Consider the following 18,614-nt stretch of genomic DNA (forward strand, 5'->3'; position numbering starts at 1 on the left):
AATTTCCATAGAAGTTCACTGTAAGAGTGTCCCTTCCTCTCTTTCTCCCTACTCCCCTGGCACTTTGCCCTCTCAGGCCCCTACTCTTCCACCTGTCAGTATCTCTCCCCTTCCACTCTATCTCCATTCCCAGAGTTTGACCCCGTTCTCAATACTGTCCCTCACATAAGCTCCCTCTGTCCCTCCCCCTCTCACACACATGCTCCCTCTCTTAGTACTGCCCCTCATACAGGGGATGTGTGTGTGCGATACTGGGCTTGATGGACCCTTGGTCTGACCCAGTATGGCAATTTCTTATGTTCTTATAGACCACACCTTGAGTACTGTGTACAATTCTGATCACCGCATCTCAAAAAAATATGGTTGCCCTGGAGAAGGTACAGAGAAGGGTGACCAAAATGATAAAGGGGATGAAACAGCTCCCCTATGAGGAAAGGTTAAAGAGGTTAGGGCTGTTCAGCTTGGAGAAGAGAGGGCTGAGGGGGGATATGATAGAGATCTTTAAAATCATGAGAGGTCTAGAACGAGTAGATTTGAATCGGTTATTAACTCTTTCGGATAACAGAAGGACTAGGGGGGCACTCCATGAAGTTAGCAAGCAGCACATTTAAAACTAATCGGAGAATTTTTTTTTCACTCAACGCACAATTAAGCTCTGGAATTTGTTGCCAGAGGATGTGGTTAGTGCAGTTAGTGTAACTGGGTTTAAAAAAGGTTTGGATAAGTTCTTGGAGAAGAAGTCCATTAACTGCTATTAATCAAGTTGACGTTGGGATTAGCCGCTGCTATTACTGACATCAGTAGCATGGGATCTACTTAGTGTTTGGATACTTGCCAGGTACTTGTAGCCTGGATTGGCCACTGTTGGAAACAGGATACTGGGCTTGATGGACCCTTGGTCTGGCCCAGTATGGCAATTTCTTATGTCCCTCTCTCTTGCACACACACACATCCCCTGATACAGAGTCTCTCTCTCTCTCTCGCACACATACATCCCTTCATACAGGGTCCCTCTCTTTCTTGCATATACACTCATACAGGCTCTCTTTCTCTCTCATGCATACACTCTCACACAGGCTACCTATGTATCTCTGTCACACATCCCTTCACACAGGCTCTCTCTCACATATACACAATCCCTTCACACAGGCTCCCTCTCTCACAAACAAACAAGCACCCTCACATACATACAAACCCTTTTTCACACACACCAGCTCCCAATCTCTCACACACATACAAACTCCTTCACAATCTGCTCACATACGGGCGGATTTTAAATGCCCTGTGTCCGTAAATCCGGTCGGATTTACGTGAGCAGGGCCCTCGCGCGCCAGCGCGCCTATTTTGCATAGGCCGCCGGTGCGCGCAGAGCCCCGAGACACGCGTAAGTCCCGGGGCTTTAAAAAGGGGGCGTGTCAGGAGCGTGTCGGGGGCATGTTGCCAAATGACGTGCCATTTTGGGGCGTGGTGCGGCATTTGGGGGCGGGCCCGGGGGCGTGGCGCCGGCCCGGGGGCTTCCGGGGGCGAGGCTGCGCCCTCCGGAACAGCCCCCGGGTCGGGTCTTGGCGTGCCAGCAGCCTGCTGGCGCATGCGGATTTACGTCTGCCTCCGGGAGGCGTAAATCCATGGATAAAGGTAGGGGGGGGGGGGGGTTTAGATAGGGCCGGGGGGGTGGGTTAGGGAGGGGAAGGTGAGGGGAGGGCGAAAGAAAGTTCCCTCCGAGGCTGCTCCAATTTCGGAGCGGCCTCGGAGGGAACGGAGGCAGGCTGCACGGCTCGGCGCGCGCAGGCTGCCCAAAATCGGCAGCCTTGCACGCGCCGATCCCGGATTTTATAAGATACGCGCGGCTACGCGTGTATCTTATAAGATCCAGCGTACTTTTGTTTGCGCCTGGTGCGCGAACAAAAGTACGCGATCGTGCTATTTTTTAAAATCTACCCATAGGTTCCCTCTCTCTCACTCCCCGCAAGCACCCTCACACATGCTTTCTCTCACTCCCCCAGCTCACAGTCTCACACACACACAAACATACACCCCTCTATACACACTCATTCTCACCAGGGCCTTCATCTTCACCGAAAGCGAGACCTGCTCTGCTCACAGTTAGCCAGGGCCTTTATCTTTGCTGCGAGTGGGACAAGCTCCACTGGTGGTATGCCGGGGTCTCCTCCATCTTTGCCATTTGCTGTGCAGAATTTGGCAATTCTGCACTGGGAGGGAACTTTGCGTGAATTCTGAGCTCCGCAGTAGCGCAGAATTCCCCTAGGACTAATTTATCCTGGTTAGGCAGATTCCCTTGTGACTGTACCTGGGAGGCACCTTCTGATGTATTTTGCACTAACCAAACTCTTGTAGAACAAGGTAGACTTGCTTTAAGGGACCTAATATGCTTGGAGCTTTCGTTATCCTGACCTTGGTTCTGTTAAATTCCTGAGCTGCTCTTTTTATCTAATTTATTCAAGCTGGCTCAGGGGAATATTTGGCTTTGTCCTGCAGGGATTCACTTCTGTGCTTATTTTTTGTACACTTCCAAATTTAGCAGAATAGAAGGCCATCTGTACAAGCTGCGACTCCAGTTACATTTCTGCGGTGGTTTCAGATTACTATAAGAGGAGCAGAGCCTTCTTTTCAATGCTCAGCTCTTCCCCATCCCACCCACACTCAGGCCATTGTTTTTTATTTTTTCATTTGAAAATGCTTTTTTTTTTTGCAAAACATCCTATCTGGCCCTTCCTGGACCCCTGCCCCAGTTTGTCCAGGTTGCGGATATGGAACTGCGGAAATCTAATTCCACAGCTCCGCCATCCCCTTCTGTGCTGACAACAGCTCAGGTTTCGTGGTGTGCCCGGATGCAGGCACCACCGTGGACGGTGTTATTATTGCACGTGTGGGAACGGAAGATGGGTGCACAGAAAGAGTGCCCTCTGAAATGAAAACTTTAAACCTAGAGGAACAGCCGTTTCATATGGGGTGGCAAACTTTCTGGGAAACCCTACAGGATTTCACAGTTCAATGTGCAGTTTCCTGTCTTATACCTATTGTGGATTTATGGGAGTTCCTGTATGACCTCAGAGTGCCAGGAAACAACGTCCTCCTTTGTACCTTATGTATGAAGTTGTCTATTTTTTTTTTTTTGCAAAGAGACACAGGAAACGTGGCCACATGAAATTAAACAGAACAAAACGTACTTATTGATTTCTTGTTGCCAGATCTGACTGTTGGGGGAGTAGGGGAGATTGACTGCTTCTCCCCACAGTTTTCTCCACAGAATCTTTCTGGGTGACTCTGGACAGATTGTTTAACATGACAGATCCATGTAGATTCTACAAATGCCATAATAAAGATTATGAGACATCCCTGCAGGAGCAGGGAGCTCCTGGTGTTATCTGACCAGCCGGATGAAAGCCATTTATGAAATCAAAAGTTCACAGAAGTTGAAGACACGTAATGGGCATGCCAACATCATGAATTTAATCTAGAAATGTCAACAACATGTTTTGGGGCTATTAGTCATGAGAGCAGAAAGCTGACCCACTATATAGCGAGCTTATAAGGCTGACATTTTTAGCAAGTTTTTGGAGAGGATTAACAGTAAGCATGCTGTGTTGGGATTTTTTTTTTAAGTGGCTTGATATCCAGCATGGAATTCTTTTGACAAATGATTTTTGTTTATTAAAATCTTACAGGACTTTGAGATTCTCAGCATGCGTGCTTTGTCCTGCTGGTTTTTCAAAGACAGTCTGTCTTATCGGTAAACAAGGAAAGCAGTTTGTTGTGGGGTATTATTGCCCAACGAGACACTTGATTAAATTAATAGCCATCTGAATATAATGTGAATTTCTTCGCATTTCAGAGTTTGATGTGTGTGTTTGGGGGTGGAACGGGGATGGATGGGCTGGGGGGGGGGGGGGCTTGCTTTCCAGGCAGAACATTTTGAGATGAAAAGCTAGTGGACGTGTGACACCAAGTGATGAGACAGAGCCGAAAAGTCTTACCACCTAGCAGCAGAGGAAATGAAGATTTCCCTCTCTTCCACGATTCTAAAGACACATTACAGTGCGTCTCGGTGTCATGCGCGCTCTCCAGAGTAAGGGTCAGATTTAAGGCCTGCTTAAAAAAGGAGCCCAAGAAAGCCTTCGCTTGCAGTTTTGAAACCTTAATGCTTGCAAAGCCAGAAAACCATATGCACAATGCACTGTGGGAATTCTGCCCAAGCCTTAAGTAATGTATTCACTCCCCAGGTTAGAGTCGGGGGGTGGGGGGGAGAAGAGGTGTCATCTCAAAACCGTGCAGGCAAATAGACTTGCAAGGTTTTTAAAACACGTTTTATTTACTTCCTTTAGCCCGATTCATAAATCTGGTCTAGGGCTCTGTATAAATCTGTTGTCAAGAATCAGAGAATTAGGGACCTTAGCAATAAGCATTTTTCTCATAGACACAAAATGTTATTTATTATTTTTATTTATTTAAATCTTTTTCTATACCGTCGTTTGGTCGTGCACCATCACAACGGTTTACAGAGAGGCACATATCTTTAATGTTTAGCTTGGGAAACGCTATCTTACAAGGTGCCAAAATAGTTTCGGTTACATGTTTCAATATTACAATCTCTATGAAAGTTGACATGGATCTTATCCCTATGTATGATTAATAGGGTAACCATATAAGTATAGTACTTTATACTGTCTCTGTCTATCATTAGAATTAACGTATGAGAGAAAATAATAAAATATGCAAGTACGCATTGTGTGACTTTTGTGCTGTGTGTTGATGTTCCGCACGTTTTTAACGCGCACATAATCACCTCTCCTAGGTGCTCAATGCAATAGGCAAATGAGCCGCCGTGCTATAAAGAACTCACTAGGGATAAATTGTGCGACTCTAGCATGGCCAATTGGCCATGGCATCGAGCGCCCAGGAGACATGGCTGTGCATGGGTTAGGGAAACGGAAAACCCTAAATTCAGCGTCACTTTTCCTAACCTGACTGCTTTAAAGACTTTTTTTCCTGCTTCTGTGGTTCCTCCTGCTTAGTATTACTACAATATTAAATCAGAGGAACCACAGAAAAGCATCTCAAAACTTAATACCAGCTCCGGAGCTAGCATAAAGTTTTGAGCATAAAAACGTGCATGTCCAGCGCATGGTAAATTTCTATATCGGACATAATAGTTAATAGCCTCATCAACATGCATTTGCATATGCTGAGCGCTATTAGCCATGTGCTGGTTTGGACGCGCGTTTTGCATGTGCTAATCCTGGTATTGCATAGGGCGTAAGTCTAGCGTGTCCAAAATGCGCATCCAACTGCACATTCACTGGCGCATTGACCTTAGCGCCTGAAATTGCATCGGCCTGTTAATGTGAACAGTATATTGTTGTTTTTAAAATTCATATTTTTTTTTAGTTTATTAGCATTTTTTTTGTTTTGGGCAGTGCTAGATGTGGAGAAGGCCTATGGTTATGAGACTCTGCACATGCTCATGTGACCCACATGTGACTAATCAGAGGACTGATTCTCCGTGTCTAAGCTATTTAAGCAAGATAGCACCATAAATATGTTCAAGCTAACTAGGGTGATTTGATTTGATTAATAATTTGCAGTTCTTGAATTCAGAATGCAAACTCTTTACACTGCATTAGGCGGATATTCTGGGATGCACATGATGGTAACAGGAACACTCCTTTAGTTAAACTGAAGAACAATACAAGTGCTATTCAGAGGTTGATACTCAGAGCCACTTAGCCGGATGAGTGGAAGCATCTGAATATCCAACTGCGTCCAGCGGCTTCAACTTAGCCAGAAAACTGTTTATCCAGCTATGCAGTGGGCAGAATGGGGTCATAACGGGGAGGAGCTATTTATCCAGTTAACTTAGCCAGATAAGTGATGATATTCACACAATCTTTCCTCCTAAAACCTAGGCTGGCCCTAAGTTAGCCAGATAAGTTAGACCTGCTATTGAACAGGTCTAAATTTAGTTAGATAAACTTATTTGGCTAACTAAAAGTTATCTGGGTGTATTCAGAGGCACGACTGGGCTGCTGAATATGCTGGATAAGTTAGCTGGATATGTTTATGCGGGCAAGTTCAGCCGGCTATCTTTTGAATATCTACCTCTCAACGTCTTTTGGATCCATCAGTGCAGCGTGTGCTCCTATGGTGAATGATTATTCCTGGGCATAGCCACTGCTTGTGCTCGTCCTTTCAAAGGGTCCTTATTTAAAAGACCAACCTCTTTTTGTTATTTTATTAGCTTGGGACTGGCCGTTAGAACAGAAGAGGTCACATGGCTACCTGCAGCTGACCAGATCAGTTAATGGTGCTCACTGGATCTCATGTGCTCAGCTCCACGCTGCACTTGGTCTCTGCCTCTCCACAATGCATAGGGCTGGCCTAGAAGCAAAAATGTCTAATTGCACTATGTGTGTCCAGATATTTAATTGCAAACAGAACTTGAACATTTCAAAATAATCTTCAAAGCTGGATGTCAATACTTCCATTTCATTTTATGCTGAAGCAGCAGCTGTTGTAAATAAATAGCAAATGAAATGTGTGGTATTTATTTTATCTGTGAAGTGCAGTTTGATGTTCTTGGGGGGTCTGGATTTTTACACTTCTTCTAACATTTTCACAGTAATCAAGAGTACAGACATTTCTTGTGTCACATCAAAACTGCCTTTGATTACTGGATGCATCCTTTGCATAACACTTTAGACTTCCTTTAAATGTTGAGGAATGAAGTTACCAGACAGCTTTAGAGCTTTGAGGACAAGAGGGACTATCTTGTTCATTTGGCATCATCTCCTACTCCTTTTTGGTGTTCCTCATTTCCACAAAGAAAACAGATCTACAGTATTTCAGACTGGAGCGAATGTCTCTCACTTGTGAGACCAGTCATCATGAGTTTAAAGTTACAAACTTAGGGCTGGGTTTTCTAACTTCGCGGAGCTCCCTGAATTTGGCGGTAACGGGGGGCAGGCCTGTGAAAGCCGGCAGCGATCGCACCACCGCAGTGTTATTGCTGCCGGCTTTCGCACCCAATAGAGCCACCGTGAAAGGTGGCGCTATTGGGCACGCTACTGGCAGCGATAACGTGGCTTACCTTATCGCCCCGACACCGCCCCGACTCGTGGCTTACCTTATCGCCCCGACACCGCCCCGACTCCTCCTCTTCCGGTGCCGACGCCTCCCCAACTCCGCCCATTTTTAGCTATCACACGTGAAAAGTCCCTTTTCGCTTGCGATACGGTAGGAAAATGACCCCCTTAGTTGTATGCAAAAGGGAACCTAGAAGGAGAGCAGTCCAAGAGGCAGGGAATCTTTGCTTCTGGAGGGCAGCGCAAAAATCTAATTTTCTGGAGATCCCAAATTAATATGCATGAGAAAAATGTGCATGCACTGCCTCCTAAAACATGCAAATCTTGCTCATGGCATTTTTCATTGGGATATCCTGAAAACCTGACCAGTGTGTGGCTCTCAAGAACTAGATGCTCCCCTGCTCTAAACTGATGGAAGGAAGCAGGATGGCCTCTCCCTTCATGCACTGGGTAGGTGTTGTGTAAACCATAGGTAGGGAATTGCATTTTATTTTTCGCAGGAATTTATCGGTGTTTGTTCAGTACAATAAACACTGATATATTTCTGAGAAAAATAAAGTAAAATCTGAAAATGAAGATCCCTAATCACAAGGTTATTTGGTAATGCCAGGGCAGTAGGGCTGAGCCAGTCCTGGTTTTACTCTGATTGCATCTATGGGACTTCTAGAACAGCTTTTCTTGTCCTCCTCCTTGCAATGGAAACAGCCCTCTCCTCCTTCCAGATTTTGGGTTCTTTGGGACAGGGAGCTGTGTAACTCAAGGGCAAACCAGTGCACAGGAAAAGCGATGCCGTATTCAGGTTTTTGTTTAAGCAGAACTGACCTAAATTGAAAGCAGTCATTTTTCTGCTTAAAACTGATTCCTCTATGGTGGGGGAGCATTGATTGGTATGGAGTCGGCCTGCTTCTCTTGCAGGTCATGGATCTCACATTTAAGTGTAGCCAATGTGTGTATGAATGCACACGAGAGGTCTTTTATTTTCAGATTTCACTGAACTGAGCAAGAGAGTGAAACCAGTGCAATAGGTTGGTCCAATAAAAAAGTAATAGCTGCAGCTTCTTGGCTGGTCTTTACGTGGGTGAGTTTGGTTGATCTGACATGGGAAGCACATTATTCAGGGGTTTTAGGATGTTGCTGCTGAAGTGTACTGAATGAATTAAAGAGGGCAGGAGAGCCAGTGAACTTACTGAGTCAGCTCCTTGGAGCTCCAGTTACCCAGGGAAGTGACAGGGCTGGAGAACCCTACCGAGAGCCGTCCCGAAGCGCAGCGGGGCTGCCACGGAGGCAGACTGTAGACATATCCTCCTCAGCAGGTGGCAGACTGGGAGGGGGGCTGCTGAAAAGAGAAAGCCATTTCATTTATAGGCAAAAAAAGAGGGGGTCAATTGAGGAGCAACCCTTTTAATGAAGTGTCAGGGCTTAGCTGCTAGGAACTTGGGCTGTAATGAAAGAGCCAGTAGTCAACTCCAAGAAGCTTCTGCTGTAATGAGATGGTCAGTGCTCAGCTTTGTGTAAGCAACACTTTGTTTTTTGTATTCAAAATCTTCTGGTCAGATAAATGAAGCTATGGTGGGTCTGAAGAGAATCTGAAAGACAGCATCTTTTATTCCATGATTACGCCTTTATCAGTGGAACTGCTGCACCTTTTTTTTAAATTATAGCTGAGGTTGTTTCTCATATCCATGTGCTGATTTCAATATTGTCTGCACTGTACCTGCCGGGACTGCAACAGAGTGTTTCACGGTGCCAACTCCCAATTTCAGAATGGAAACACAGAATAGAAGCATCTGAAAAAATTGGGCTTGTCTAGAGAGTACAGCATAGTTTTATTTATTTTATACAACTTTTTATACCATTAAACAGAAAACAAGTTTCTACCTCCACGGTTTACAAGTTAAAGGAAAGTAAAATATTAAATAGGAATAAAAATTACTTAAACTTATCCAATAAAAATAAAATACAAAAATTAAAAATTACAACTAAAAGGAAATTATCCATTATCATAACTAAAAAGTAAAAGTAAAAGCATAAGACATGTGTGACTCCTAACTCATATCATGGATCTCAGCTTGTATCTTGCAAATCAACCCCATATGCTTGCTGGAAAAACCACGTTTTTAGATCTTTTTAAAATTTCTTCAGATTAGGCTGAAGTCTTAAATCTTGTGGCAGACTGTTCCAAAGTTTTGGCCCTGCAATGGAGATGACACGGTCTCTAACCTCGCTCAAGTGGGCGGATCTTATGGTAGGTATTGTAAGAAGGCCTTTATTGGCGGATCTTAGATCACGGTGAGGTATATGAAGTCTAATAATAGAGTTTGAGGCCTAGCATGGTGGAATTACAATAATCAAGTCCCATAAATAACATCACCTGGAGCACATATCTAAAATGTTCGCGAGAAAGTAAAGGCTTCAGGCGTTTTAACATCATTAGTTTACCAAAGCTTTCTTTTACTTTTTTTGAAATGTGGGCTTTAAAATTTAACTCATAATCCATAAAAAGACCTAAATTCCTGGCTACGTCAACTAACTTAAAACTTGCTTTGTTATTCAGAGAAATTACTTTCTGCTCTAAGTTGATATTTTTCCTATCTAAAACCATAAAAACAGATTTATCCAAATTTAAAATAAATTTCATTTGGGCAAGTAGATCTAGTTAGTGCTATAAAAATATTAAATAGTAGGAGCAGTAGACCTAATAGGGAGGAGTGGCCTAGTGGTTAGGGCAACAGAATATGAACTAGGGAAACCAGAGTTCACATCCCATTTCTTGCACTGAAGCTTCTTGTAACCTTTTGTAAGTCACTTTATCTCCCATTGGGCCTTATTTTCCAAGGCTATCGCAGGCTTGCGCTAACAGCGCAAGCCTGCGATAGCTTGCAAAGGTAGCGCACGCCTGCACTACCTACTTCAGGGCGGAGTTGGCCCCGGAAGAGGAGGAGTCGGGGCATCACCGTGGCCGACTCTGCGACGACGGCGTGGACAGCGAAAAGATAAGGGCCTTTTAACGTCCTATTTCGCGCCCAAGAGCGCCACCTTTCATGGTGGCGCTCTTGGGTGCGAAACCGGCAGCGCAGGACCGCCCCCCTGTTTCAACCCCCATTAGTGCAATTTTCTAAAGTATCGCAGGCCTGCGATACTTTAGAAAATGAGGCCCATTGTGTCCGGTACCCCGCTTAGATTGTAAGCTCTTTGGAGAAGGTGCTTGCTGCACCTGAATTCTAAAATCTGTGATATTAGCCACTTTGAGCATTATTTGGAAAGGCAGAATAGAAATCCAAAAAATTATTATTAAATTAAAAAAGGCAAAAGAGTAATTAAGAATATAAGAAAAAGAATACAAAAAACAAAGAAATACTGCATAGGATCTTTGGTCTTGGTATGCTGTGATACTTTTAAGTGGAAAAATATTTTAAAAAAAGATGTTGTAGTCCTTGAGCTTTCAGAACACACAGATGTGATCTGCAAGAGAGCCAGCTGTGGAAGAGCTCATTCTCAGGGGCGGCCTCATGCATAGTCCCAAGCACCAGCACACAAGTTCTTTATTGGTTTGGCAAAGGATCTCTGCTCAGTTTTATTTTGCCTGTTGTAACTCTTTCTCTCTTTCTTTTCTCTCCACAGCTGAACCCGCAGATCTCTTGAAGGTATTAGATTTTCATAATTTACCCGATGGTATAACAAAAACAACAGGATTTTGTACAAACAGAAGATCTTCAAAAGGACCCGATGTTGCATATCGAGTATCAAAAGAGGCTCAGCTTAGTGCCCCGACAAAGCAGCTATACCCTGGTAAGAAGGCCTGGCTTTTATGGTACACATTAGCGGTGATATCGCACAGACTTTTATGGCACCATCACATCTGCTTTATCACATGTTTTGGGTACTGAAGGAATGTTTCAACTTGGCTGACTCATAAAAGTTGGAATGTTCCCCAGCGGTGTTTAGCGCTAAAATACAGTGCAGTGCTTTCCCAGAAGGAGAAATATCTCTTCAATTTTAGTTTCGCACATGCCAAGAGGACAGCTGTTCTTATCCATGGCACTGCTCCAGGTCCTGAGAGCCTAGCACGGGGTCACAGGAAAGCTGGGCGCATATCCTACTGCCAAAAGAAAGCTCCAACATGTCCTGAAAAGTAAAAACGTTTCACTTTAATGTTAGTTTATTTTCCTGAGTGGATATAGTGCTCTCTTTCTGTTCTCTATATGATAGGGAACATTTTCCAAGAGTGGGTTCGTTTGGGACCTCCAATTCAATTAAAAAAAAAACCCCAAAACATTCTCTAACAGTAAGCATTGCAGGTCCGAGAGGAGTCAATTTATTGCAAGCATAGCCTCTTCTATTTGGACAAAATATACTACTTTCTTCTTGGTCCCTCCAAAATACTTCAGTCCCACATAATAGTTTTCAGATGTTGGCCTGCACCAAGTGAGAAAATAATTGGATAGGTAATAAGTATTTCTTTTCCGCTAAATAAGCTATTTTATTTTTTGCAGATTTTCTCTAGACTAAAGTCTCAGGCTGACTGAGGGGGGAGGGGGACTGGCACAGCTTAGAAAAACACAGCAATTTGCTGTAAGTGAATACAATGTACTTTTGGTGATGCTGACCAGTGTTTGGCTGCAGCTTGCAGATTTCCCTGGGGTACGGGTGTCTCTGTGTTAGTGTACACCAAGAACAGAACAAATGTTCCCTGATCCCCTGGAGGCCTTCACCTCACCTTGTAGACATTGTGTGCTCAGCTGCAAAGTGCCGAAACCTGAGCTGTATATGCACACGTGCTCACACTGCAAAGGACACTTCTTCCCTTTCGTTTTATGTAAACCGATGTGATGTCCATACGAACTTCGGTCTATAAAAGTGTTTAAATAAATAAGAGGATTGGTTCAGAATCAGATCCTCTCATCTGCAGAAGAGGGAAGGGAGAAAGAAGTGCCTTTCTGGCAAATACATGTACCATACATGCCTGACCCAGAGAGTGGCTTGAAGATTGAGAATGATACATCCCTCCTAATTCAGATGCCATTTAAACTGACCCATCAAGTCTGAAAACCAAAGTTCTTATTCCTTTTTTTAAAATTCTAACTTAGGCAGTGGCGTTCCTAAAGTATGTGGCACCCCCTCCTCCCTCCACAGCAACCCCCAGTGCACTTCCTCTCTTTCTCCTCTGGATCTCCTCACTCAAAACTAGTAAAATCATTAGAGATGTGAATCGGATCCGGAATCGGTTCGGATTCTGGTTCCGATTCACATCGTGTTTTTTTTTTCATACGGCCCAATTGCAGTTTTGTTTATCGGCTGCGCCCGAGCCGATAAACAAAAAACCCACCCTGACCCTTTAAAACTAATCCCTTAGCTTCTCCCACCCTCCCGACCCCCCCCCCCCCAAAAAAACTTTTTACAGGTACCTGGTGGTCCAGTGGGGGTCCCAGGAGCGATCTCCTGCTCCTGGGCCATCGGCTGCCACTAATCAAAATGGCGCCTATGGCCCTTTGCCCTTACCATGTGACAGGGTATCCGTGCCATTGGCCGGCCCCTGTCACATGGAGGGAGCACTGGATGGCCAGCGCCATCTTTAAAAATGGCGCGGGCCATCCAGTGCTCCTACCATGTGACAGGGGCCGGCCAATGGCACAGATACCCTGTCACATGGCGCTGGCCATCCAGTGCTCCCTCCATGTGACAGGAACCGGCCAATGGCACGGATACTCTGTCACATGGTAAGGGCAAAGGGCCATCGGCGCCATTTTGATTAGTGGCAGCCAATGGCCGGGAGCAGGAGATCGCTCCTGGGGCCCCCACTGGACCACCAGGTACCTGTAAAAAGTTTTTTGGGGGGGGGGGGTCGGGAGGGTGGGAGAAGCTAAGGGATTAGTTTTAAAGGGTCGGAGTGGGTTTAGGGGTTATTGTTGTGTGCCATTTTTCCCGCCCTCCCCCAAAACGATAAGAGAACCCCCATGAACAATATCATGGAGTTTTCCTATCGTTTTGGAGGAGCCCCCGATTTCTGACGATTTTGAAAATATCGACGATATTTTCAATCGTCCGAAGCCTGATTCACATCCCTAAAAATCATACTGATAATAAGAACATTTCCAATGAGCTGATGAATAGAATAACATCCAATAATTAAGTGCTCATACAAAATTTTAAATTTTTCAAAACAACAATAAAATATTGCAAAATGGCAGACACATCAAATACCCAATAATTGAAACTAATAAGGATGGAAACATTCCCCACTTTCCATACCTGAAATGTTCTGCTTTCCAGTCACCCTGAGGTTGTCTTGGATTAGTGGGGCAGAACAAAACTTCTTCATACCAGTGGCGTACTAAGGGGGGGGGGGGGGGGTGAGAGAGGCGGTCTGCCCCAGGTGATAACAGGGGGAGGGATGCCATTGCTGCTAGCATATATGAAGGTCCCACGGTGGTTCGAAGAAGTAATGTGCTGGCGGGGTTCTGACTCCCCGCCAGCAAAAGTGAGTTCTGCAGCAAAAAAGAGGCCCTGCAGTACCACCGGCATTTCCTCCAAGATGGCAGATAAAGAGGCTCTGCAGTGCCACCAGTGTTTCCCCTGAGCCAGTGGCAGAAAAAGAGGTCCTGCTTTGCAGCCAGCTGCCGAAGAAGAGGTCCAAAATGTGTATGAGAGAGTGAGAGAGTGGCCCTGTGAGAGTGAGTGCCTGTGTATGAGAGGGTCTGTGTGTTGGTGTGTATATGAGTATATAAGAGCACATGTGTGTGAGTGTGTGTGTATATGAGTGTATGAGAGAGAGTGTGTGTGTGCTTTTGAGAGAGTGCCTATGTGTATGAGAGGTGTGTGTGTGTGTGTGTGTGTGTGTCTAAGTATATGAGAGGGTGTATATGAGTGTATGAGAGGATCCTCTGTGTGTGTGTGTATATAAGTGGGCCTGTGTGGGTTTCTATGAGACAGCGTGCCTATGCCTGCATGGGTGTCTGTGAGAGAGTGCCTGTGCATGTGTGCCTGTATATATGTGTGCGAGAGGGGTTAAAGTTTGTGCGCTTTCCTCCAGTCCAGGACAATCTCAGGATGAATAGAAATCTAAAATTCCCAGGTATGGCGAGCAAGAGATTTTTTTTATCCTTATTAGTTTTAATTATTATATGTGATGTTTGTTATTTTGAAATATTTTATTAGTGTTTGGTAATTCTATTCATCAGATGTTTTGAAATGTATATTATTTTAGTATGGATTTACTTTTTTGTTTGATTTAAATTTCTTGTTTATATTGTTTTGAGGAATAGAGATGTTCTGCTTTTCCATTATTATACTGCATACAGAATCTGGCTTGTTGCGGTTTCCAGTTCAGTTTTTGTCTGCATGAGTGTGTGTGTAAGTGTGTGTGTGTTAGTATGTGAGAGAGAGAGAGGAAGCATGTGTATGGGTGAGAGATAGAGGAAGTGTGACTGTGTTGTGAGAGAGACAGAGGAAGTGTGTGTGTCTCTTACACTTCCTCTATCTCTCTCTCTCACACACACTTAGTCCCTGTGTCTCTCACCAAGCGTGTATGTTTGTGTGTAAGAGAGAGGGAGCATATTGTATGTACATGTGTGCATGCGTGTCCCCAGTCTACGACAATCTTAGGATGATAGATATGGAGAGTGGGAGATTTTTAAAATCCTTATTAGTTTTAATTATTGGGTGTTTTTGATGTGTCTGCTGTTTTGAAATATTTTATTGATATTTAAGAAATCTTAAAATAATATATGGGGTGTGCCAAAGGAAGTATCTGCTCCAGGTGCCAAATACTTTAGGTATGCCTCTGCTTCATACACACACAAAACGCTGGCAGAATCCCATTCACACACACACACACAAACAACCTAGGCATGCTCCCATTCACACACACACACACACACACACACAAAACCCAGGACGAGAGAGGTGGGATGCTCGTAGGGGGAGTAGAGAAGCCCTAAACCTGCTATTAAGTTCAATAAGAGAATAGCCACTGCCATTAGCAATGGTTACATGGAATAGACTTAGTTTTTGGGTACTTGCCAGGTTCTTATGGCCTGGATTGGCCACTGTTGGAAACAGGATGCTGGGCTTGATGGACCCTTGGTCTGACCCAGTATGGCATTTTCTTATGTTCTTATATATAGAAAACCTGTTTCACTCTTTGGCTGCTCTTGGGATAGGCTACACTAGGGTTGACCTTAGAGGGGTGGGGGACCTAGGGTGAATCAGCCACTACTCATGACTGAAGGACAGAAGGGTTCCCTTCCCCGAAATTGGAATTCTACTTTGCACTCCCCCAAAAGACTCCTTGATGCCCTTTCACCTTCTCCCAAGGCACCTCGTGCAGCCTCCTCCGCATGATCCCCTCAAGTAATCTCTCCACAGTCTATGCTCCCACCCCAAAATACCCCATGAAGCCCTTTCCCTTCCAACCAAGATTCTATCAACAAGCAATCTCCCTCTCCTCCCAGGCACCAAGACCCCAGAAAACACTTCCTCCTCTCTCCCTAACCCTCCCAGGCACCTTATTGATGGTGACAGTCATCTCTTCCTGTCTACTATTGATTCCTCTGCACTGTGCAGAAAGGTACAAATAAACGGCACAGCCTCTTCCTCTGTGCCAGCAGACTCACGCTGATGACGCTCTGCGCCAATGTGCAGCAGATGCTTCTTGGGGCTATTGGAGTCCTTCCTGCAGCGCAAGGAGCTGTCTACTGGGGACCGCTAAAGCGTGGATTCTGGCACAGTCGCCCCAGTTTACCACTCCTCCACATCAATGTTCCTCTCAGGATTGGATTGCTGTGTGCAAAACCTTTTACTAGTGAGCAAAAGTTTTTGGTTTCATTACTCTGTAAGCACTAGTTTTTTTGATGCAAAAAGCCTATCAATTTTATGTTCACAGCAACCTAGTCCTTAGAGGAAACATTGGTAACAGCATGCACACAAACTTTCTCACTTACATACACACACACTAACACACTTGCATATTCATTCTCATACTCTCTCATACATACATGCTCATTTTCACTAACACACACACTCACTCATGCCTCTCATTCACTCCCCAGACTCTCACGCCCATGCACACTCACTCAGTTCTCTTCCTCTTCCACACACACACAGACTTCTCAGTAACTACAAACCCTTCACTGCTAAACCCTTCGAGAACACAAACCCTTGCTAAACCAATAAAAAAAAGACACTTCAAACCTTGCCATGCCACCCCATACCATACCAGCACTATCTCAGGACTCAAACAGCAGCAGCCTTATCTAAGACACGGCCGAAATGCAAATATTATACCATGTCCTAAAAAACTAATACACCTCCTGCTGGGGTTGACAGAACAAGCCATACTGCTACAAAGCCCTACAGAAAAATGACATGCCAACAGAAATACAGCACCTCAGTTACAAATGCAAAACACAGACAGCCCCCTACCTAATACAGAATAAGAGACTACAAATTAGAAACAGAAAGATGCAGAAATAAATAAAATGGAAAGCCTGAAAGAACAAAATACAAATATGTAATGCACATTCCCAAAGTTAACATAAGCCAATCATTACAAATTCAAAAAGCTTTTTTTACCTTTGCTGTCTGATCTTACATTTCTAATTGATTGGTCCCAGGCTTTTTTTCCCCACATTTCCTTTCTCAGGTTTTTCTCAATTTTTCTTAACAGGGTCTCCTTTTATTCTTCCTGTTTCTTCTCTTTCTAGCTGTTTTCTTCCCTTCCTCCCTCAAACACACATATCCACATGCTGTCTCTCTCTCACACAAACAAGCTCTCACATGCTCTCTCTCTGTCTCTCAGAACATACAGACTCACTCCGACACACTATCTCTTAACTCACTCACACACACACACACACACACACACACACACAGAGTCCATGGAAAACTCTTGGTATGGGGCTGAATTGCTAGTAGCAGAAGCCACAGATATTCACATCTAGAACTGCATCAAAATAATTCAAAATGGAACTATCAAACAGTTATCTATTGTTTAGGCAGTGAGATGAAAATCTCCAAGGTTAGTTGTGACAGTCTCAAGCATTTATGAAACGGCTGCTGCCTTGTATCCCTTTGAGACTGGTTATTTCTAATTCTGCATGGCTGTCCCCTGCTGGTAGCACCCAGTACCTCTTTAAGATATATTTTCCATGGTCTTCATCACATCACAAAGACGACAGAACCTCTGTGATTTCTGCTGCATGTACTGTTCACTGTTTGGAGACTTGGCTTGAAAAAAAATGTAAGTTATTGGAGGGCTGCAGGGTGAGGAATAATCAGAACAAATCTTCATGGCAATTCCAGCAGTGTGAACCACGCAAAACACCATTATTCAATACATTTCTAAAACACTGCCTACAGAAATGTAGTACTGGGAGATTTATCGCCAAAAGCTAGCAGCCCTTAAGGGAGACTATTCTTTGATGTCCACCTCGTGCCTTTTGACCCCATTCTCTGATCATCAGTTGCCCATGCAGGGTTCAGTCTCTTAAATCCCATAGCATGCTCTGGAAAAGAGGTTTTGGTGCCATGCGATGCTCACTCTGCATTGTTGCCTCTGTATGGAGTCTGGATCTTAATTTGTTTCGTTCTCTTCACTTCATAGAAATCTTTGTCATGCAAAGGTATTCAGCAAAAAAAAAAAAAAAAAAAATGTTCTAATTTTACGGGCTGTCCATCAGGTACAATGTGTGATATGATGACTGTCTAGCTACGATCCCGACACCCTTATTTGGAGTAGCCAGGCAGATTCATGTTAAGTGTAATTAATGCACAGTACAGTGCTGTTTTGGCTCAGAGGGCAAGATACCGTGTATGCTAGTGAATGCCACTATGAAAAACAGACAGTACAGTTTTGGGGCCATATTTCCAAGGCATAATTTCCATGTTCCAAAGCTTAAACTTTTGTCCTTTTCAAAGGCAGTTCTCATGCTGCAGTTGTGTTCATTAAACCTTCTGTTGCAAAGGCTTTCTGTCCTCGCTCTTTCATCCACTTAGATTATAAGCTCTCAGGGGAAGGGAACCTTTTTGCACTCACTGTCTCCCCTCCTACTGTTCCTGCTATTTAGCCTTACCTACAGCATACACTGCCATTATTATATGAAAGTAATTATATAGCAATGGTAATAATTTTTAGACTGTCTTATCTAAAGAATTCTGCTGTAGGCACATTGTTATCATTCTTCAGAAATCCTACAGCTGAAAACAGTCTTTTTGCTGTGTAACTGTGTTTAAATACAAAGACTTGTCATGCACAATTATATAGCAGTTAATAACAGTCGCCAGGCATCATAAATACAGTAAACATGAATGATTAACATTTTAGAGCATTTTAACCTAGTAGCACCCACAGACTTGTCCATGCTTTTTAGTTTTAATTAACATTTTGTCATTTCCTGTCTCTTTAAATTGAATTTTACCCCTGTCTGGCATTCATTACCATCTCCCCTTACTTGGAGCATATTTTTTGGGTGGAAACCCCCCCCCCCCCCAAGAAATAGGGCCAACAATCACTAGTTT

At 44.1% G+C, this 18,614-nt stretch overlaps 1 protein-coding gene across 1 annotated transcript in view; it reads left to right on the top strand.

Moving 5' to 3' along the window:
- Window positions 1–18,614, top strand: part of COL5A1 (collagen type V alpha 1 chain) — a 385,801-nt gene that overhangs the window by 95,366 nt on the left and 271,821 nt on the right. Inside the window, 1 exon segment of the mRNA XM_029613239.1 lies at window positions 10,722–10,889. Within this exon segment, the coding sequence (XP_029469099.1) occupies window positions 10,722–10,889 (168 nt within the window).

The sequence above is a fragment of the Rhinatrema bivittatum genome, chromosome 8 (assembly GCF_901001135.1).
Source record: "Rhinatrema bivittatum chromosome 8, aRhiBiv1.1, whole genome shotgun sequence".
Taxonomy (NCBI): Eukaryota; Metazoa; Chordata; class Amphibia; order Gymnophiona; family Rhinatrematidae; genus Rhinatrema; species Rhinatrema bivittatum.